The 22958-nt window shown below is 34.9% G+C and overlaps 1 protein-coding gene across 3 annotated transcripts; it reads right to left on the bottom strand.

Annotated features, from left to right (window-relative positions):
- Window positions 1-9078: 9078 nt before the first annotated feature.
- On the bottom strand, window positions 9079-22907 carry LOC100740729 (protein bicaudal D). 3 transcript variants are annotated; one of them, XM_024371662.2, is made up of 8 exons: window positions 22445-22907; window positions 21993-22133; window positions 21073-21909; window positions 20833-20979; window positions 20477-20533; window positions 18850-19279; window positions 18508-18762; window positions 9079-17889 (listed from the first exon to the last, which is right to left on the bottom strand). In XM_024371662.2, the coding sequence occupies exons 1-8, from the start codon at window positions 22652-22654 to the stop codon at window positions 17609-17611; spliced, it is 2358 nt and encodes a 785-aa protein (XP_024227430.1). In that variant the 5' UTR covers window positions 22655-22907; the 3' UTR covers window positions 9079-17608. The 3 variants fall into 3 exon arrangements, with proteins under 3 accessions (XP_024227430.1, XP_012248104.1, XP_003485391.1); XM_012392681.3 differs by having other exon boundaries at window positions 20501-20533; XM_003485343.4 differs by lacking the exon at window positions 20477-20533.
- Between the last annotated feature and the right edge of the window lie 51 nt (window positions 22908-22958).

The raw sequence follows: 22958 nt of genomic DNA, 5'->3' as shown, positions 1-22958 counted from the left end.
CGGGTGCGGGGAGTAAAGCGGCGGTGAGGTGGGGACCACGACGTCGGCGTCGGCGTCGCTTCTTTGCCGAGGGCGTGGTCCTGATCGCGGCTCTTCGCGAGTTCAGAGATACAGACCGGATCCGATACCGGCGCTACTCTCGACGCTGTAAAATTTCTCGACAGTCAGACTAGCTTTCGAAGACGACGATCCATAGTTTCCAGATTCGGAACGTTTATTCTACAGGTTTTACGACGTCTTTCCCTTTTTCTTCGTCTTCGAATTGATTCGTGAAATTTGAATAAGGACGGGTGATAACGCAACATTTGTTTTCTCTTTGCTTGGAGATTCTCCGGAGGGGTAGTTTGGAAACTGTGATTATGTAAGATATTAACATAACGTCTTCCTTTCTTTTTCTCGGATTTTTTAATTGATACTATACGGCGTGGACTTTGGAAACAGACGGATGATAATAGAAGATTTGTTTCTTTAACGTTCTATGAAGTTTGCGACGGATATAAGACTTTTAGCTAGCGTCCCTTTTTTGTTTGTCTTCTTTAATTTTAATTAACACGTGTGGAGTTTGAAAAAAGATGGATGGTAATGGAGAAGATTTGTCTTCTCTTTGTTGATTTCTGTATAATTTTTTCAAAGACTTAAGGAAACATGTATATTGAATTGCGTGACCATGGTTCTTGCAATATGACGAGTTTCATAGACTGTTATTCAATGTTAGTTTCTTAATATATAATAGTTGGAGTTTGAAACAAATTTGAAGAATCGAAATGTACGTACATTAAAATTATTATCACGATTAATAGGATTAATATTTAGTAAATTTCATTGAAGTTATAATCAACGAAACATTGATATGATAAAGGACATACGTATTTTTATGTAATTGGAAGACTTCTCTTTTGAGGAAACTTAATGTTATAAAACGAAAATTATTAAAACTATTACCATATAAATTGTATTTATTAAACAGACTGGAAACGTAAATTAAACGGATAAATTTCTGACTGAACATGAAATTTTGCGCAATGTTTCATTCAATATTCCTAATAATCTTCCTCGCAGAAGTTTTAATCCCAAAGCTTGCAACGTAGTTTATAGCGAACACTGATGCCAGGGCATTGCGGATAGAAGAAGTTTCTAGATAGATAGGTACAAATTATCCTATAATAATAACGGGAGAGAAATACGATAAGTCACACTTTTTTGTTACAAAATTATTCTATTATTACTATGTTATTATAAATTATACAAAATTAAATATTTATTTTTGCCACCCACGTCTGAATATCTCAAAAATTTTATCGGTATTTTTTAACTAATATTCTTTTTTTTTTTTTATTTCAACTTTGCACTAAAATACTTCTTTTCAACTTGCCACGATATCGAAATCACAAAAACGGGCTTATCGTGTGTCATCCATGCGCTTTTCACATGGGATATCTATACGATTTTCTTTTTTCATCTATATCGATCGTTTGATAGAACTTACTCGATTGCTGACTAGAGCTAAAAATAACGATCAAAAGCATGAAATACTTCGAACGACATATTTTAGAACGTCTAAGTGAAAATATATTTTTCCAATGTTTCGATAAGGAACTTCTTTCGCAATGCCTTCGTTGAAAGAGAAACGGTAATCGCGTTGGAGTCAGGTCTCGAGATAAAGAGGTAACGCCGATGATACTTGAAGGTTCTTGTGTATTGGAATTGTTGCCACTTTCTTTCGGAAAATCTCTACTGACAAAGATTGAGCAGTACTACTGAAACGACACTTCCGCTTACAATGCACTTGTGCCAGCGAAAAAATCGCATAAAGACCAAATACAGGTACAAAGTGGTTTTGCCTACTATTTGTAACATTTTCTCGTAAATGGAATAAAAATCCGTCGGTATAAAAGAAACTCGTTTGAAAATATTTTATCGTAATAAATTAGAAGCTTACCCCATCCGCTACGTTCATCGAATCTTTTGGCGAAAACATACTACGAGAAAAACAAATGATTCTTATATATGTTTGGGTTTAAAGCAAGAAGGTTAAATAAATAATCATAAACTCTGACCGAGTTGAATTTTTCAGAAAATGATATTTGTAATACGTTTTAGCGTATTTCTACTAAACTCAATTTCGTTGCCCCTTTATCTGTCTCACATATATACGTAAAGTTCACATAAATAATTGCAAATCCAAACGCGAGTTCAAAAAATAATATTTACTCAACGAAATAGAGATAGAAATAGAATCTAAACAGAAATTTATCGCACGGTTTCTGGCGACTTTTACATCCGGAAGAATTGAAATACCACAACACGGCGATTTTCTACTTAATTCGATTCACGAATTGACAAACAATCGTGCAGCGTGTAACGTTGCGGTTACTAACCCTCGGATTTCCCAGGCGACTGGAAACAACCTGTGCCAAATACAGTTTAACACTGCCTGCATTTCAATAAGCAACAGCCTCTTGAAATATTCTACATTCTCATGCGGTGGTGGAGATTTGTATTTTTGCGAATCGATTTCCCGTTCAAGTTCTTTCGCCCTGTGTCGAAACAAGACGAATATTTTCACGTCGAACCGATATATTTTCCCTTTCTTTCTCTCCGCGCTAAACTTAATCCCTTCTGGCTTTCTAAAAGCTAATTTAAGTTTAATTAATCCTAATTTAATCGAAACAATCGAACAGGATAATTTAATTTCCTTTCGTCCGATATAAAAGAAACGAAGTACCTTTCGCGATACAGCTAGCTACGTTTTATTTGTTTGTTCTGTTAATAACACAGCATGGCTCGATAGTTGTTATATCAAATATGCACTCCTCGACTCCCTTGTGATATTCAGATTTCGCGTTGGAGAAGTTACTTACGATGATATGATCTCGTATTTGGTAAATTTGAATTATTGTGAAATACGAAGAAATTCTCTATTAAGTTAAATCGCACGATTTTCGTGTTTGCTTTTGCAAAAATATTTTTCTAATCTAGAATTTTCATTTTCAAGTTACTTGTAAGTATATCGTTGTATACACGATCAACGCGATAGTCTTCGATCGTTCGACCAGGACAGAAGAGAACAGTAAAATAAAAATGAAAGAGAAAGGTACAGCGTTTAAGGGGAAAAGGATCGTTTATGGTCAGACACGTGTTACAAACCGCGCTCGTATCTTATATGGTTGCGTTATTTTCGATATTTCTATTCGGAGTAATAAAAATCCTAACGTAATGTGCAAACTCGGCGACTGGATTATTTATTAATTTAGAAATTATTACTATAAATATTATTCGTACGCACATTACACGACAAAGCTAATGAAAGTCGTTCTGTATGTTAGAGTAAAAAATCAAAATTTCTAAAATTAAAGAATCTACTTGATGGAGTAACACGTGTCACGCGATAGATGACCAATGCTCCAGTATTTTATCAAATTCTAACGATTTGCGTCGGAATGGAACTATACGGAACATCAAATATTTCTGTCATTTCAAAAATTTTGTTCGTCTTTGCAAATTATTCCGGACGTGCTTCGATAATTCACAAAAACTGATATAGAAATCTCGTGGGAAAACCAATAGACAGGTTTTGATTACTTTTAGCAAATTATTGCAAATTTACTCGGTACGCAAGTTCAACAGAACCGACTTTAACGCGCTTCCATCGATCGTTGCTTCAAGTAATCATCGACGAATATTCGTTCTTTTTTTCATTTTTATTAATTAGACTCAATTTTCCTAAAATTGCTCAATATGAAACGCGACTTATCACCTTCATCCTCTGTACTCTTCAAGTAGAATTTACCCAGACAGATACTTTACCACTACAGTACGATTTTCTACCATAGATCCGAATAATTCCTACGCTTTCGAGTCCTCTATCCATTGCGTGCTATTCCCTCGGAAGCGTTAAACGAATTGCTTATTGTTGGAAGGAACAACGACGCTCAATGCCGTCCTGTTCGATACATTCCGTACGCGGTGTTATTCTCGCGCGAACGAGGCATTCCCTTCCACGTTAAAGAGGCATGAGAAATTACATTAAAGAGATAGCCTGGCAGAGAAGGATCTGGAAAAACCTAGAATACAGAACTGACCCAATTGGAACGATTCAACGACGCGGGGAAGGAAGATCGTTAATAAAACGTTTAGGTGACATGCTTGACGGTCCACGTCGGGCAAGGTTAAGCGGCGACCCTCGAACTTATAAATAACCACGAAACATTCCCTCGCGGAGCAACGCGCTGACTTCGATCGCGTAGATCGGCATCGAGCGTGTAGACACCGCTACGATCTAATTAGAAGACTTTAATTGGGACGACTCGCCTTGTTTCCATTTGATCCACTCGGATCCATTTTCCAACTTTCCGCACGCGTGTTCGATCGTGTGAAAAAAGGGGTGGGGGGCGGCGGCGGTGATCTTGTACGATTCAATCGAGCTGTGTCTATACAGTGTCTCGTTTTAATCTACCAGCACGTAAATTCGGAACATTTGAAAGATTAGAGAGAGATTAAAGGATATTTTGAGAAGAAATAAACAAAGAATGTATATGGTTTTATGAACACGGAATTCCGATGGAAAAGTACAAACGTGCCGAATCACTTTTAATACGAAACGCTCGTAGAATACGCGTGGAACGATGATCAAGAAATGTCAATCAGATTACGCGTAAGAATGTTTTACGCTCGTAAGAAAATCGTCGCGAGTCTCGGTGTTGATGTATCTTAATATTCGTTTAGTATATCTTGATAACTAATATTTGTCCACGAAAAAACTAACCGAGAGCTTTCATAAGAAACGCAAAACGCTCGAAACGTAATTGGCACAACGGTGTTTGAACGAAACGGTACATGTAATAAGACTTTAATTGGCCAAGGAGCAATCTGCAAACAGTATCGTTAACGTTCTGTCGCGAGTTAAAACCATGCTGCTTAGATTCCCAACTATCGCGCGTCTCGAAATGCAAAGCACACGATCCACTTGGAAGACACACCTCGTACATCTGCCGGAAACCCCCACGAAACTCGAGATCCGGTTTCTGGTTCCACTTAACGTGCACGTCACGACGTAACCAGAAAACGAACGTGCACGTCAATTTCGTCCTCGGAACTTTCTCACTTTCACGCTCGATCCATGAACGAACAACCCCACGACCACGCCAACAATCAAGAAACACGGACAAAAGCAGCCTCTAATTGACAAGATTAAAGAACGTAACTCGTCAAGGTGCCTTTAATTAGATCTCCTTTGATGCCTCTTCTTTTACGATCGGTCCAACGATTCCACGACGAGTCTGATCGTTCTGACAGACCTTTGACAAGGGCGTTAAACTTATCGTTTTCGCTTCACGAAGTTGTATTCGTTTCGAGAATTCTCGGATGAGAGAGTGGAGGCTGGACGCAAATACGACGAGTTAATGACTCGAGACAACGCGTAAGGCTACTGGCAAACGGCCAGAACGGTGAAAATTCCACGAGGAATTGGAATTTTCGTTACTGGATCGGAAAATTCGAGGAGATCGGAGGAGAGGCTAGCGAACGTGGCCGAAGGAATGGCCACGGCACAGCTTATTGCGCCGTTTTTGCGTCCAAGCGGCAACCTTCGACCGGCCAGCACTTCTGGCTGTTTATCTCGTTTCGAATATGCGACCAACCGGACGTCACTGTGTTGGCAGAGAAAGATTAGGATCCGAGTGGGAACGGATTTGCAAAAATAGGCACGAGGAACTTGCCTCGATTTTACGACGCTATACTCTTCGTTTTAAGCGCTACCAAACAACCAAACCAATTTACCGCTATTCTATTCGTCGTTGAAATGAAACGTTAAATGATTTTTATATAAAATGAGCAAATATATAATCGGTGAAATTTTCAGGAACAAAAATATCGACTAAATTTTCTTACAAAACGCTGCGCAAATCGGTGAAGCTTAACAATTTCCTATTCGATTTATCCGTAAGATAATTTTCAAGCGTAAAGTTTAGATTTAGGCGATAATTTAAATTAATATTGAAACTAATTTAGAAAATGAAACTTTGTCGTAAGACACGCTTTCCGAGAAAAAGAAATTTGTAAATTTATCATGCGTATTAGACCGATTCTTTACTAACTTAAACACATTCAAACTCTATCTTCTTCGATATTAAGTCTTAAACGGAAAAATTGTATTCCACGTTCTCGACTTATCTTTACACGTAGAACGACCTCCTATCGATTGTTATTTAGTTGTGCCCGGTTTAGAATTAGCCAGGCGAAAAAATACTCGATAAATTTTTTAACTCGATTTTCTCGAAAACCAAGCTCGATTTTCTCGAAAGCCAAGCCAAAAATGTTATCCTATATTTTTGCCCTTATTTTCCCACGAGGAATCACGTTGTTTCCGCTTTTACGCGTTATTCGGTCGGACCCTGTGTAATCAACTAAGTTAAACTTGCCACGATTTTACCGCACTCTTCTTCGTTTTAAATAATTTCTATCAAACTGAATAGCCGGATAAATTTCGAAAGATTTAAACGGATTATTAAATGAAATAGTCATTGGAATAAAAAGTAGAAAATCGATTCGATCTCGATTTCGCTGTTCATTTCAGTTTATGGGGTCGATTCGACGTGTCGAAACTTTCCTAGAAACATCGTGACTGATTTCAGTAACCGAGTGAACGGATAAAATGCAACCCTTCGAGCGATAACCTTTTTCAACTATTCTATTTTCTCGTCGATAAAAAGTAGACCTAGATTTAAGTGCTTTGTCGCTAAATTCCGATTCAACGGCAGCGATTAAATCAAAAAAGAAAAATCACAGAAAAAAGGTCGAAGAATTCGTAAGAACTTCGTACTCGCGTCACAGTTACAGTTTGATGAAAATCTAAATAACAAAATAAGAAAAAACAAAGCAACGACAAAATAAGAAAAATTAAGGAACAGTTCTATAATCTTCAATTATAAGTAATAACCAGTAATTTTGAATGAATATTTACCGTTGCGCTTGACCATTCATTCCGGATAAATCGCGAAACATGATGAAAGCAGTCGAATAAAATTTAAACGAATAAGTAAAAGTATTTTCATAATTAAATTCGTTCTTCCCTGTATTAATTTTCCAAGTTAAAAATGGATCACCCGGTATTTAATAGAAATGCTGGTAGAAAGAAAAAAAATATCAAAGTCACGCTCGACCATTTTTATTTTCCAAATATTTAGTTATTCCAGTTGGATCTAGTCACGTACTGGGGAAGAATGCAATCACCTTGAAGTAAGAACGATAGCAATCGCATGATACCTCGACACTGTCTCGCGTAAGACAAACAAAGTATTTTTATTCGTTGAAAGTACTATTTACTCCGAGGAAGGAAACAAATGGGCGCGTTGATTATGTTTATACTACGAATTACCAAATTGAGAAGAAAGGCTATAAAACAATTCTTCGAAGAAAGCAGAATGCCTTTATTAACGTGGATCAACCTTAACAACATATCGAATAATTTATCAAATTTATTTAGCGACTTTTATCTATAAAAAAAAATATCCTCTGCCGATACAGTTGTTTATATAAATTATTAAATTTGTTTTAAATTATTGAAATAATTAACGTCCAAATAATTTCCGATATCGTAAATTCTGCTTCAATTAATCGAATTAACGCAACATCAATGCAATATATTTAAGCATCAACTGTTTATATTCGAAATGTTATTTGTTCGCGAGAAAACAGAGTTTTATAATCGACTACGGTTTATCGATTTCATCTAAAAAATAACGATTATTAACAAATTACTAATACGGGACGTCTCGGCCGTAAACGATCATACTTCTCCTGTCTGTTCTACGGGTAGAAAGAAGGAAAAAATGTCATACAGGGTGGTTGGTAACTGGTGGTACAAGCGGAAAGGGGGTGATTCTACGCGAAAAAAGAAGTCGAAAATATAGAATAACAATTTTTCGTTCGAGGCTTTGTTTTCGAGAAAATCCACTTTGAATTTTCGCTCGGTACGCGTCCACTTTATCGCGTCTCGTTATAACGGATCTCATCGTAGATCGTTGCCTCGGTGGAAAAATTTCAAAAAAGAAAAAATAAAATAAAAAATTTTTATTCTATATTTTCATCCTCTATATAATCACCCCCTTTCCGCTTGTACCACCAGTTACCAACCACCCTGTATAAACATAGATCTGCAGACGTTTTACCAAAGAGTTGTAACATATTGTACACGAAATCTAAAGGCAAATGAACGAATATTATGGCGAAAGATGGGAAACATATGAAACGTGCTAAATTATACAAAGTAAAACTCTCTGGAAAGTTGAACATGATCTCGAAACAAAATGTTACAGCGGCTGTTTTAATGAACGTTATTACCATATCGATTGTTCTAGTGAAAATTCGGCCCTGTTAATCGTGCCTTCGTCGTCGACGGTGCACACACGCCTCCATAATATCCTCTAGAAGGTAATTAAATATAACGACCCTTAGTACGTGTAAATTTAATTAGCAGCTGCTGAGCCATATTAAATGGAATGAACAGCTGAAGTCGTAGTCCTGTTTGGTCGCAATCACTGAAACGGAATAACGAACTTAAGAGGCTATTACACATTACCTATTCCTTGTATAATCTTCGCTAGACTAGATTAATTCGTATATTAAACATTGTTTTTTTTTTTTAAACATATCTATCGATAATATCCTCGAAACACGACTCGTTTAATCGATTTAATCGTCGTGTAATTCTTGCAAATTAGCTTTGACTGAATACCCAGGCAAGTGGATTCGAGCAGACGGTACGTAACAATTCCTTCAAATAAACGGGATTATTACGATACAATGGAATTTTATTCGAATTATGTTTACTCTGGATGTTGCGTATAGTTTACGAATCGTTAATTCGTCCAACGATAAATCCTATTTGTTCTGGTCAAAATTGTATAATAGAAATCTCGGTGCATTATGTGCTTTCTTACAAAAACATCAAAAATTGGGATACCTTGCTAATAAAAGTAGATGGTCGTCAAAGTCTAAAAATCTTGTGTCGTAAAATCGTTAAACCTGCGTAGTCAAACGGATCTCTGGGGAAAACGATGAAAACGCAAACGACTACAATTCGTGTTACAAATGATTATATTTCACTTTATGTTACAAAAAGAATCTCTAATGCGGGTAATGTCCCGATTTTATAGTTTAATAACGTTCAACTTCAGCAACCACGCTCGTGGCCTGAACATTCTGCGCTGTCGTTACACGTTTCTTCACTCGGTAAATAAGTATCGCTGAACATCTACTTAGTATCTACTATCGATATCGTCTGATTAACACGAGCGACGCTCTCGTCTGATTAACTTCGCAATTATAAGAATAATAAACACGGAGGAGTGGGGGAGGAGGATGGAAGGAAAAAAGTTACGAATTCGCTACAAACTTTACGGTTGCGATCTTTGATCGATCTCCGTTCTACGATTACACAAGGTTGTCTTACACATAAGATGTTAGGTACGTGTATACACGTCTACGAAGAAAATATACCAAGTTAAATTGTTCGGTATTCGAGTGTCTTATCGTAACGTTGAAACGTCTCATTTTTGTCTTACGATGGCGTTTTACACTAATGTGCATTTACACTATTTACAAAGACATCGGGTCCATGCACGAGCACGCTGTCGGATTAGAAGGTGCGCTTTCTTTGGTTCTAAACGTCTATCAATGACGAAGGATATAATGTTCGAATAACGTGGAATAATATCATAGAACGTAGGAAGATTACAGACGACGAACGTGATAAGGATTTTTATAGGAGAACACGTTTATTACCACAAAATCGTCTTTTTGGTTAGTTCGAAAGTTAAGTGTCTGTTCTTTCCTTCTGTCAAAGATCAGCGAAATAGGATTAAAATAACGCTCGTCTCGATGCTTATCGCCTTTTGCCTCCGGGAAACTTTAATAATTCAGCTATTTTTGTAAGATCTTCAAACCTAATAGGTTGTTTTAATTAAGATTCTCTTATTTGACAAAAGCGATATCAAAACCAGATAATAAATAAGAGCATACTTCGATATCATGTTTCTCAGCTGTAATCCTCGATTGAGTTTGATTTGGTATTTTTGATAAAATAGAATCTCTATAAAAATAGCTTTGTGTTTAGCAACAATCTCTGAGCCTTTGTAAACGTTTCGTTTTAAAATTTAGTGAACCATTACGATGCCACTGGAAGATCTAAGAAGAGTCGAGTAATCGTAGACCACATTTTCATTTTCGTGGTATATATAAACATCGTTTTACGAAGACGTAGCAAAGCTAACGGAACGAGAGATTGTATAACTTCTAGCTATGAATCACTGTTTTAATTTCACTGCCTAGACTAATCCTATAAGAGTAACTGCATATATGCCACTACCTACGTTCTAGGGAATACAGTCATTATAGTTTTATACCTACTGCTAGCGATTTTACTAAGATCGGATATCAATATCTCTAGTATATCATATTCCAACTATCTGTGGCATCGAAATGCTTCACTGGTCCAATCAAAAATTTTACCAAATAAAGTAGAACCTTAATCATCTGAACCGATCGCAACGCATTGACGTATCTAATAATCGAATAATTTCAGACGATTCATATGAGACGATTATTCGCTTATTTCCAATTACTTTAGAAATATTGGGTTGGCAACTAAGTGATTAGGGATTTTGTCATTAGGTGGTATTGACAAACTCCGCAATCACTTAGTTGCCAACCCAATATTAACACGCAAACAAAGACGTAAGATTTAGACTGAAAACGTAACGATTTGTATTGTGCGATGTTACTTAAGAAAGCATGGATTCAAATTTCCATCGATCGTTCCATGCATCGGTGTTCTGATATAATCGAGGTTCTACTTTAAAATCTCAGAAAAGAAAAATATAAGCAGGATACCGTTTCGACGAAACGATCCGTTCCTTCACCATTGAAAGACGTTCTCCTAACGTGAAACGATGAGAAATGGAATCGGTAAAAAAGAACAGATGAAAAATCGATATCTCCTCGACATTTTGACTAATCGTGGACCCTGTTAAGGTGCAAGAAACACACGAACGTCCTCGAAGACGTAAAAGCTCGTACCCATCCTAACCCCATGTATCTTTCTGGTCGACGATAATTTCAGCGCAAGCTACGCAATCGGTTAAATCGCTTAGTCTATGCCGTTTACAGGCTATAGTCTTATTCGGTACTCGACCGTTTTCTTTTTACTTGCTAACGTTCGTATAATACGATCTAAGCCAAACACGAACACACCACCGCCAGGAAGTCAGCCAGAATTGGGACGCAATCGGAGCTTTTATGGAAGCCTTGAGCAAATCTGCCTGCCAGTTATTCCCGATATCCCATTTTTCTCGATTACCCCGCCGGCAGGTAGACTCTGATGTTTATTGTTTTTTAATAATCCTCTTATTGGATTTTTCTCTTTTTTCTTTTCTTTTTTTCCCTTTCTCTCTCTCTCTTTCTCTCTCTCTCTCGCTCGCTCTCGCTCTCTCTCGCTTTCTCTCTCTCTCTCGTTCGCGCGCTCTCCCTCTAAATTTATATCAAATCGTTCTCGATCAACTTTCTCACGAATGTAAAAATATAACGACGTTTGTCTCTCTTGTTCTTTCTTTTACATTCTTCCGTGTTTTTCTTTGTTTTTTTCTTTCGTTTTCATCGACGTTAAACGATATCGATCACTTCGATCGTTTATCTTTCTCTCCTTTCTGTTAACCGTATAAGCTCGATGAAGGATAGACAGAAAGAAATACTCGTTCGTTCGAGAGGTTATTTTTAATGCGAGTCGCAGACGAATTTTTTAACCCTCGTCCGATAAATGCTGGATCATCGTCACGAACGTCGGACATTTTATTTCGTAGCGAAAAAGCCTTTTTCCGGAAAGGTTCTTTTCTTAACGTTGTTTAATTTGTCCAATATATCGATACTTTACGTGATGCGAAGGTAATAACAGATTTATAACGTAACAAGTAGGAGCTAAAAGCAGGGAAAATTATCGAGTATTTAATCTCTACGTGTATGTATGTATGGTATATTCTAACACACGTAACTTGGAGCGTGTGTTAGACGAAATATCTACATAAATCAGAATTGCTCCAGCTTTCATCGTCCGAGGGTTAACAAACCATTAATATGATAAAACGTTTCTAAAATGATAGTAATCGTTTAATACCGGTATTGTCGAAATGCAAGACGATGTTTCCTTTAAACGATACTAGTTTTAATAAGTGACTCGCACCATTGTGAAAAGCAGAGGACAGACGTTTATATTTGTCTTTTGTATGGACGAAAACAGTTTGAAAATCTTCGATAAATTTCTCCTTTGAAACAACAGTATGGTCAATCGTATTTTTCAATCTACTACATTTGCGGAGCAAAAGAACACGTTTCTACGGATTCTTCCTTTGGGAATTTCAACGGGGTAATGCCTACAAAGAGCTTTGCCGATACATATAATATGAGACGAAGGAACTTTGTGAAGGACGTAAGTACGTGAAGGATAATAAAATCCCCCGAAAGGACAGAATGTCTTTGGCAAAAGTCACTTACAGCTTTGCGCTATGGCGACCGAATTTCGTTCGTTCTTTTCTCGTCGGAAAACCTTTGCTTTTCCCATCTCTTCTCGTCTTTCTTTATGCAAAGAATATACGCGTATAATTATCAAAATAATTACGCCTCGAATTATATTAAGAAATTTAGCGTTTTAACCCTTTGAGGAATGTTTCCTTTAAAACAATACGATATATCGCAATTATGTAATAATTATGTATAATATATATAATATAATAAAATAAAAGAAAGTATATAACAATTTTATACAATAATTAATGCCATTTAAATAATTCCAGATTTATAGTACTCTATGCTACAGAACGATACGATACTTTTCAATTAAAATCATCAAAAGGATGGATGTGTATGTACCTAGGCTGCGTTTGTTTGCGAAGTGATCACGAGATTTCAACAGCGTTACAGTCAGCTTTATCACAACGGTTTTGTCGATAATACAACGTATCGATATCTGTGTCGATATCGGCATTACTATTCGTATCGATATCGGTATCGATATTCTGGATGTTACAAATATTTACATCCCAAATTTGTTAAGTATTTTAACAATTGGGTATTCAGGTATTTGAGCACTCGAATACATATGTTTTCGGATACTTGGTCTCTCAGTCGTTCAGATACTTCGATATCTCGCTACTTGGCTTTCTTAATGTTCAGGTGCATAAGTATATATTCGTATATATGACATTTAAGTGCATGAATATATGGGTATTTATGTACCTGATTATACACAGGCAATTATAACTACTCAAATACTCGAGGATTTATATATATGTGTTATTCATCTCGTAAATAATGCCATTTTACTACAATACGTACGTATGTACGAGTATATTAGATACGAATAAACGATTATTTGCCAATAATCAATCGATAACGTATCATCTCTCTTGCCTAAAATTGTTTTGTCCATTAACATATCTTTCAGTAATTTTCCTATTAAATTTGTAAAAAACCTTTTAATAAAACTCCTCTTACAACGACTTTAAACTCAATTCTCAAACAAATCTCGTCACTCTATGGAATATCCAATATTTGCTGAATACTAGAGTACATTAGTAATCGAGTAATTTAATACGTAGATATAAAAGTATTCTAGTACATATTTGGATATCTAGATGTTCAAATTATTACCTACATGAGCGTGTAAATATGTATTTTAAAGTGCTCGAATACTTCAATACTTGGATACGTCTTGTTATATAATATATGGATTAAAACTTTAACGATGAAAACGCACTTTGTTCCACAAAGGGTTAATATCATACAACATCTGATAGAAATTATTAGAATTAGTATTTTGCTTCGAAACGATTTCGAATCGCCTTTGGACAGCGCGGACGGCAAGGCGAAAAGTTAAGGACGAATTTCTTTACGTTAAGGACGAAGTCGGAAGGAGAATGTAGTAACTAATAACAGTAAGAATAATCGAGAAAGAAAAGAACATTTTTCTCTAGTTCTTTCCTGGCAGTGGCGTGAAGGGAAGGGAAGGGACGGTGGCTTGAGGCTGGCTCGGTTTATGGACATAAATTAGAACTACCTGTGTCTATCGCACGAACTTCGACTTAACAATGTAGTTTTAAATGGAAAAAAGAAATTAATTTACAATAATGTACGTGTAACTTTCACTTGAACATCTACATAATGAAACCAAGGAGAAAACATATACGGCAAATAAGTAATAAAAATAAAAATGGGAAAATAACATAAAACAAAAAGATAATCTTTGAATTTTATTCCATTGATTGTTAGCTAATGTTAACTAAGGGGTAACAAAAACATAAATAAGATTTTCCGTCTCTAGTTGAAACTGTAGACACAGGCAATACAATAACTATACGGTATAAATACAATAATAGTGATAACTGATCAATTGATTGATAGTCAATGAACGATCGATAAATTCTCTTTAGGTACTCATCTGGATTCCGCGACGAAGCTGACAGCAATATCGCAATAATTAATATACAATTGTAATGTTGTTAATAATAATAGTAATAATGACGATAATAATAATAATAATAATAACACTAATCATGTTAATAACAAATTTGATTAAAAACGGTTCACAATAAACGTACATGTCATATACATATGCAGGATATACTTCCTTACATAAAAATTTTCACCATGATTCAAAATAAATATTATCCTAATAAAAGCGTACGTCTGATAAATATGAAGCATGTATATATAATAAATATTGCCTTTTCAATTAACGTTGGAGCAGAAGAAACGTTGAGAACTTGCAATTAATATGACTCTCAATAAAAAGCTTGTGAAATTGCACGAATATAACTGCATTTAAATATCCTGCATAATGTACCAAGCACATTATGCTTGTATCTCTACGAAAATATACGCACACACACACGCTCGCGCGCATTTCGATGAATGATTAAAATTTCAATGTAATTAGCGCTGGTAAATCTCGCAGAGACATTAGATGCCCATAAAATACTTTTCTTTTGCTTTCACGAAAATGAAAATTTCGCTTGCATACTGCAACTCAACATCGTACCATTTTATATATACACTCTCCTATTTTTTCTTCTTCATTTACTTTACATTCTGTTTTGACAGAACGAAATGAAAAAAAGATGTATGGATATATATATTTCGAGTGCTACAACAAAAAGTATTGCAACAAATATACAAATGAACAGGATCCTCTGGCACAATAATTTACTAATAATATTAGTTAGCTTACTAACTAATAATATTATTAAGTAAACTAGAATAGTATTAGTGAAATAACAAGTGACAAGTTGTGAATCGTAAACTTCTGTTGCACAAATAGTTTTTATAATTTTACAGTTTTCACTGTTTAAACAGTTTAACTTGACTTGTTCGCTAAAGAAACTTGTTACTGTTGCGCAAGAGAATTAATTAGCATTGGTAACTTGTAACTAGTGATGGGATCAGGTTCGATATGTGCTTAATGCTTATAAATCAGAGTCATATCTAATAGACAAGGTTCGCTTCATGGGGTTCGAATAGTACTCATAACGTGTAATGATTCATTCATTGTACTTGTCAAGTATCCGATCTACAAAAGGTATTTTCAAACCTCAGACTGAGTACTCGAGTTTCGAAAATCTACTTACAAGTAGACCGATACTGGAATGAATAAATACTCTTACAAGCACTAATCGAGTCATGAGCGTCAGGAAAGCACCATATATCATATTTATACCTCTGCGAGGCGAATCTACTTCGAATCTGTCGCGTTCAAGTTCGAATCTACTGCGAATCTACACGAAAGTACTGCTTCGTTTTTTCGAAATGCTTATAAACGATTCAAATCTAATGAATCACTGTTCAAACCTACTTGCGACGTATTTGAACCCATCACTACCTGTATCTTGTAGCTTGGAAAATTTCGCTAATAATATTAGTTCAATTGTGCAAGGAGGCTCGAAAATTTAAGAAATTAAAAAAGTAGCATGCATATTCATAAATAATATATAACCACCTTAGCTTGCATCTGGTAATTAGTTATGTTTCTATCATCAATAACTGTGTCAAGTACTAAAATCCAATATCACTAAAGCAATTATTATGCATTGATCAATACCAAAAAGCACAGCTGCTAGTTAAAAAGAAAATGGTTAAAATAGATAAACAGACATAAATTAACAACAATCAAAATTATTAAATAAAATTATAGTGAATGCAATAATATCGCTAATATATATATAATAATAATAATAATAATAATAATAACAATAAGAAGCTGCCCAAATTACACAAAATTGATTCGAAGCCTATTTAGGCCAAGTTTTATGAAATACTACAAAAAGATCCTTTCTCACAAAAATAATAAAATCACAAAATACTATCGTATAATAATAATCCATCGAAAAACGAGTCAAAATGCATTGAAAAACAGTGATTGAAATAAAAGTGTGGAATAAAATATAATAAAACTGTTTTCGCACAAATGGTAAAATAATACTTCTTTGTCACGATCAAAGTATATTAATCTGAGAAACTACTTGGAGAATGGGTCCCTAATTCTGTTATTCTGCTACTCTGTACTTTTTTTTTCTCAACTCTACACGTCTACGATTTTTTTTTCCATTCTACTTTGATTATAAACGATTATAAACTCTACGGTCGCGCACAATAATATTGTCTCTATGGTATGCAATGTAAAGTTCTCGTTTTTCTTCGTCTACCTAAAAACAGTATACGTTCATTTTATCATGCATTCTCCTTAATAGAAAAAACTTACTATATAACCATATGAACCATCCATGCGGAATTATTTTCTATATGATTACACAATAATACTCAATATCATACCGAAAGGTGAAAAATATAAATCTAGCTACGAAGAAGAATATACGATTGCTAAACTGTAGAAATAAAAACATTTACAATTAAAATTCCACATTCCGTTAAAGAAAGGACAATCGATTAAAAATCAATTCTAGATATCGATAAGCGTGCTACTCACGAGAATCATTGATCGATTCTGCGTGAATAAATCTCCAAGCATAGAATATTTTAGCAACTCTGCAACAATGTCGCCGCATGAAATAAAAATCTTGCACAACAGAAACGCATTCTATGCTTGTTAGACATCTCTACTAACAATATTGGTAACAGGAGGCAGAGATTTCTATCAGTTTCTACGATATGGAGCAACATCGATACAAGAACATATGAACATTTCAAAACTTTTCAAATGTCCTGATCCATGTCCCTTGTAACGCGTATTAGAAAAGCTGTTCTTCGCAACGAGAACAATCTTTAGTCTCTCAACCTTATCAGATGAAGTCGAAATTTGTAAAAATATTCACACGACATAATATATCCATAGTCCTACTTTATATTTGTAGTAAATTGCACGATGAAAAAAATGTTTGTAATGCTAACTTGTTTCCCTGTTCTGCTACTGTGGTAAAAAGTAATCTTGAGCAAACATAGCTACATTTTTTCTGTAGGAATGCAGATAATGTGACAATAAACAGTAAAAAAGAAAAGTTTAAAATCCTCGTTTTTCTCAGAACAGCTTGCTCCACATCTTCATCATTTTCTAGAAGAAATCTCTGCCTAAATGAGGACGGTTCGTCTGTTGCGACATTCGCATTCTACCTCGTCCATTTGCACTAGTGGCGTGTCTTCGAGTATTTCGTAATTCTCGATCGACCTCCAGTTCCTCCAATTTCATAGTCAAAACGAGTTTTTGCTGCACGGCCAGACGTAACAGGGAATTCAATGTTTTCCTATCGTCTTCTGCAGCGGCTAATTGACGTTGGAGCTCGTCAACTTGTGTCACATATTCTTCGCAACGTGCGGCAAACATCGCACGCAAACCTGAGAAGTGTGGTTAGCAGGTATTAACACCAGATACGAAGAAGCACCATAAAGGTAAATATCAAAAGCATGATAAAGAATTAAGAAATAATGCATTAGTTATATGTAAACGGAAAAATTGTTCGTAAAAATTAACGTAATGAAAATGTAGAATTTAAGAACTATTTTAAGTATTACAAGACGATCAAAGCATAGGAAACTCTTCCCCTAATTGTAATAGATATTAATGATCATTCTTTTAGTAAGTACAGTCAATTTTACAAAAAAAAAAAACATTATTTAAATGTGAAGGTAGTAAGTATATTATTAACATATGAAGTATTGTTTACATATTAATATATATTTTTGCTATGAAATAAAACAGTATTGTTGATAGCAAACTCCTAATGCCACTGCAAAATCAATTGTAGTGCAACTCATTACAAGCAATGAAATGTACATAAATGCTGGTAATCGCGATTAGTTTTACATTAATAAGTTAATATACAAATGTTAGAAACACAAAAAATAGAAAAAAGGATAAATTAACTATGCTCTTAAGTGTCATCTTAAGTATTATTACTCTAAACATAATGTATACATTGTTACAAACTTGAATAAACTTCATAATCAACTTACTTGAGAATGTTGCAGCATTTTCTTTTAACATCCTAAGCTCATTCCTCAGTTTCAACATAGTCTCATTAACGATACTCTTCTCATTTTCATATTTGCCCTTCAAATTCGTAAGTGCTACTTCTGCGGTATTCTTGTTCGATTTAAGCACCGTTCTCAAAGTCGCGATTTGCTCGCGTTTAGCCGATAACAAGGCCTTCAATCTAATTACTTGTTCTTGTAAATCTGCTACTTCCGCCTTGTTCTCATTCACTGAACCTGTGATTTGCAATGAAGAAACGGTATATTATAAATTATGCGTCAATTGAATAAGCAAGTAAAAATTACGAAATTGCTCAAACTTACCCTCGCAAACGTTACAGACATTCGACTGCATTCCTTTAACTTTGGAAAGTTCGATCGTATGCTCTACGGCACTTCGAAGGTGTTTTATTTGATCCATCGCAGTTTCTATATGTTTAGCGACTTCTTTCGCTTTACTCAGACTTTCTAAGTCCTTAATTTGAATGTCGGTTTTAAACAAAGTCCGACACCATTCTATCTTTCCATTCTCTTCTTCCTTCTCTGGGACGATCTTCTCGTGATCGAGGACTACCCGTGAAGGAATTTCTCCATTAACGGTGCAAACATGATGATAAAGTTGCGCTAATTCGTCGGAGATATTTTGCAAATCGTTTTGTGCAGAATCAAGAAAACCACCAGCTTCCACTGCAAGTTTTGAGAGAATAGAAATATCGGATTCAAGTTGTACGCTTCTCTGTTCTGTATCTAAAAGCTGAAATACAATAAATAATCTTTATATTCGTATTAACTTTATTTCCCAAAAATAATGCTATTTTTATCATTTGCTGTATATTCATTGCGATTTTATATACAGAGTGTTTCCCGTCTTACCCAACAAATTGCAGACACATAATCTACAAATAAAAATAAGGAGAGAATGTTATATAAGGTTTAAGCGTAATCACTTTATTACAAAGTTGCAAGCAAATATTTAACATAACGTGAATAAACGAAAGATTTGCAGAATCAATTAATCATGACAATAAATAAAATTCTGAATAAATCTGCAATTAATAAATTCCATTATATATCAATATCAAGTTTGTATTAACAAACGAAGGTATTTTAAAATGAGAAATTAATTTTTAAGAGATTATCAGCAACAACATTAGCTATGTGAATAATCTTAAAATATCACATAAAAAGAAGGAAAACATAATCAACCTTTCATATTCTATAATACTGAACTCATTGCTATATATATCATGTAGCATTAAATATTTGTAATATACTTTATATATACTTTATAAAATAATATAACTTTGTAGCAAAGCAAAACTTCATATACCACCTCTTTATTATTTTGACTTCTAGATTATAGTTTTATAGCTCGTCGAATAAGAAAGAGGACACTCTGTGTAATATCAGTTTTAAAAACTTCGAGTACAAAATTAGATTGTTTACATATCAAGAAAACAGTACTTGGCAATTGAAATAATTTTTGCAAGACTGTACAAGATTGTATATGTATAGAATGTCTGTTTGAACATCGTGCAAACAGGCTCTGTGAATCTGACTCATGCTACGTTAGATGCAAGTAGAAACGAATAGAAGGAGAGTATTCATTGAATTTTTGTTCCTAAGCACATTCTATTTTAAAGCCACAGTGCATAGCGATTGAGATCCGTACATTTATTCGGGCATTCGATAAAAGAACATTCAAATAGACGCTAATGTGTCAACTCGTTTGTGAAAACAAATGCTAATACATATAAAATTTGTGAAAAAATTCACAAAGGAGTTTATAATTTGTGATATGATATATTCGTCAGTAGCCATAGGAATATGTATAGTTAAATATATGAAATTATCAAAAGCAACGATGAGTTGTTAGGACATTGAAAAGCAATCTGTACGGATCATTAAAGGAGCCAAAAGACAAGTTGTTATTATAATAATTGGTAAATACGTCAAAGGGACCACACGTTCCAACCTTTTCTCGAAGGCTCTTCTCTGACTCGGGGATCTGAAATGCCATAATTTCTATTCAAAGTCTAAATTTTGAATATTAAATGTCATTGTGTCAGAGTCACAGTTTATTGTTGTTATTTACATGTCCCAAATTTTTCATCAATGAAAATTTATTAGATTACCGACTTACATTTCTGTTCTTCATAATAGTTGCCGCAATGTTGCTGTTTATAAATTTGTAAGACAAGAGGCATTATACAAAAATGAAAAAAAAAAATTAAATGAACGATAATAAAGAGGTAAAAATAAAGAGAATGAAATAAAAAATGAAAACAGTGGTAAAATATTATGTACCTTGTTTCTAAGATTTGTTAATTCTGTACGCAGTTGTTGAGTTGAATCAGATATAGTTAAACCATTTTCTAAGTCAGCCAAATCCTTTTGTAGCTGATTCACTTCACGCGCGGACATAGTGCTCCATTGATGATACTGCATTATCGCCTAAAATAAAACACAAGATTAATACATCAAGTGCAAGATATTATAATACAAGAAATTGAAAACAATTTATTTCAGTATATTTTGTATATATACCTGATTTAACTTATCTAATGTTGTTTCTTCAGTTTGTTTTTCAGGTAACTTGGAGTGAAGGTGATGTAATGACTGCACATGAGCTGCTAGTTGCACTATACGCGCAACAAAGGACTGTAATTCATTCTGACTTTTCTCAACTGCATATTGCGACTCCCGCAAATTTTGCGTAAGATGAGCTTTTTCAGATTCTGCTAATTCTAATTGTTTTTCTAATTTCTTCAATTCATTCAAATGAATCTCAGAGAATAAATCAACTTGCTTATCAGTAGCAGAAGTCCCTGGTTCTTGAGTTTTTAAGTCTGCTTCAATTCTACGTAATGCAGGAGAATCATCTTCTCCATCACTACATATTGTTTGATCTTCTGTAATTCCTCTAATAGAAAGTGCAAGATTGCTAAGATTATAAATTGAGTCGCTATTAATTCTTTGATCCAACTCCTTTTTAAGAGCATATTTTGCTTCGCGCTCAGCTTGTAGAGATTCAAGCGCTTCTTCCATTTGTTTCTCAGCAATCTTTTTTAAATTTGTTAATTCTTCAACTTGACTATTTAGAAGTTCCACTTCTTCTGTCAATCTCCTTATTTCATGTTTGGCACCTTCAAATTCTACTTGACTGGATCTTAAACCAGACACTTGTTTCTGTAATGAAATATTCTCATCTTCCAATTCCGAATAGTCTTGGAGAAGTCGAGCTTCTCGAAATCTACATTCACGTAACATAGTACGTAAGGATTTCCTTTCTGCCTCTGCTTGTTGATGATCTTTTCCAACTTCTTCACGTTCTTGCAACGCATGATCACGTTCTGCTTGCACAAGTTCCAATTCATGACGTAACTAGATAGAATAATATCAAATGATAAACATATGTACATCTCATAGAAATTGTCATTGTTATGTCTTTTAAAAATAGTACATACCTGTTTGGCTTCATTTTCCAATTCGATGATCTGTGTCTGAAGAGACGTTTCTCTTGCAGCACTTTCGTTAAGAAGAGTCTCTTCTTGTTCTATACCACTTTTGGTAGTTAACTTTGTGGTTGTCTGAAATTTTGCTAAAGCCTAGAAGAATGTAAAAAAATAATTATTTGCGTAAAAAATTTAATTTAACTAATACTATTTTGAAATTAGAAACTATCTTGATTATAGCAATAAATTTCATACTAATATGCTATCTAATTCAATTAATGCACATTTAATTGCCTTACTAAAGCACGCGGTAATTAATGCCTGATAATTATGATCTGATTTACGAGAAACATATGTTAGAGAAATGGAAAATTAAAAATGCAAATAACCGTTCCAAAAATTTTCGATAATGTGACAATTAGGTAATTCACGTGTACCAAAATATGAAAGGTAATTGAACTAACCTCTTGCGTGATTTCTAGCTCGTGTTTCGTGTTTTCGTAGAGGGCCTCGAGATCGTTGCATCTTTGTTGCAGGGCGGACTTCTCCTCGAGCAAAGCGAGACCGTATTGAGCAGATTGTATTTTTTCCGTAGAAGCTAAATCTAGTTCCCGTGATAGCCTTTCGATCTCGATCCTGAGTTCTTCTATCGTGACTCCTTCTGTCGTGGCCATTGCTGTGCGCACCGTTTAAGATCAGTTCGCTCCCTTTTCCGTTGAATTCTTTCTTGTCGTTACCGCAAATAAATCGGAGCATCGGCGGTCGTAATGTATTTTGAACGTCAAGGCATCATGCGAATGTTCGTGATGCTATTTTCTTGGCGTGCCCACTTCCCGAAGTCTCACATCTTCCGAATATTCACGACCGTTTGACAGACGTGAGATTAAGGTGAGAGGGCACGGGAAACTCACACAAACCGGATACATATTCCTATACATGTTCCACGTTCCTAGATTCTTATTTCGTTATTCCACCGTT

Source organism: Bombus impatiens, unplaced genomic scaffold, assembly GCF_000188095.3.
Source record: "Bombus impatiens unplaced genomic scaffold, BIMP_2.2 scf_0051, whole genome shotgun sequence".
NCBI classification, from domain to species: domain Eukaryota; kingdom Metazoa; phylum Arthropoda; class Insecta; order Hymenoptera; family Apidae; genus Bombus; species Bombus impatiens.
This window is presented reverse-complemented; position numbering and strand designations above follow the sequence as displayed.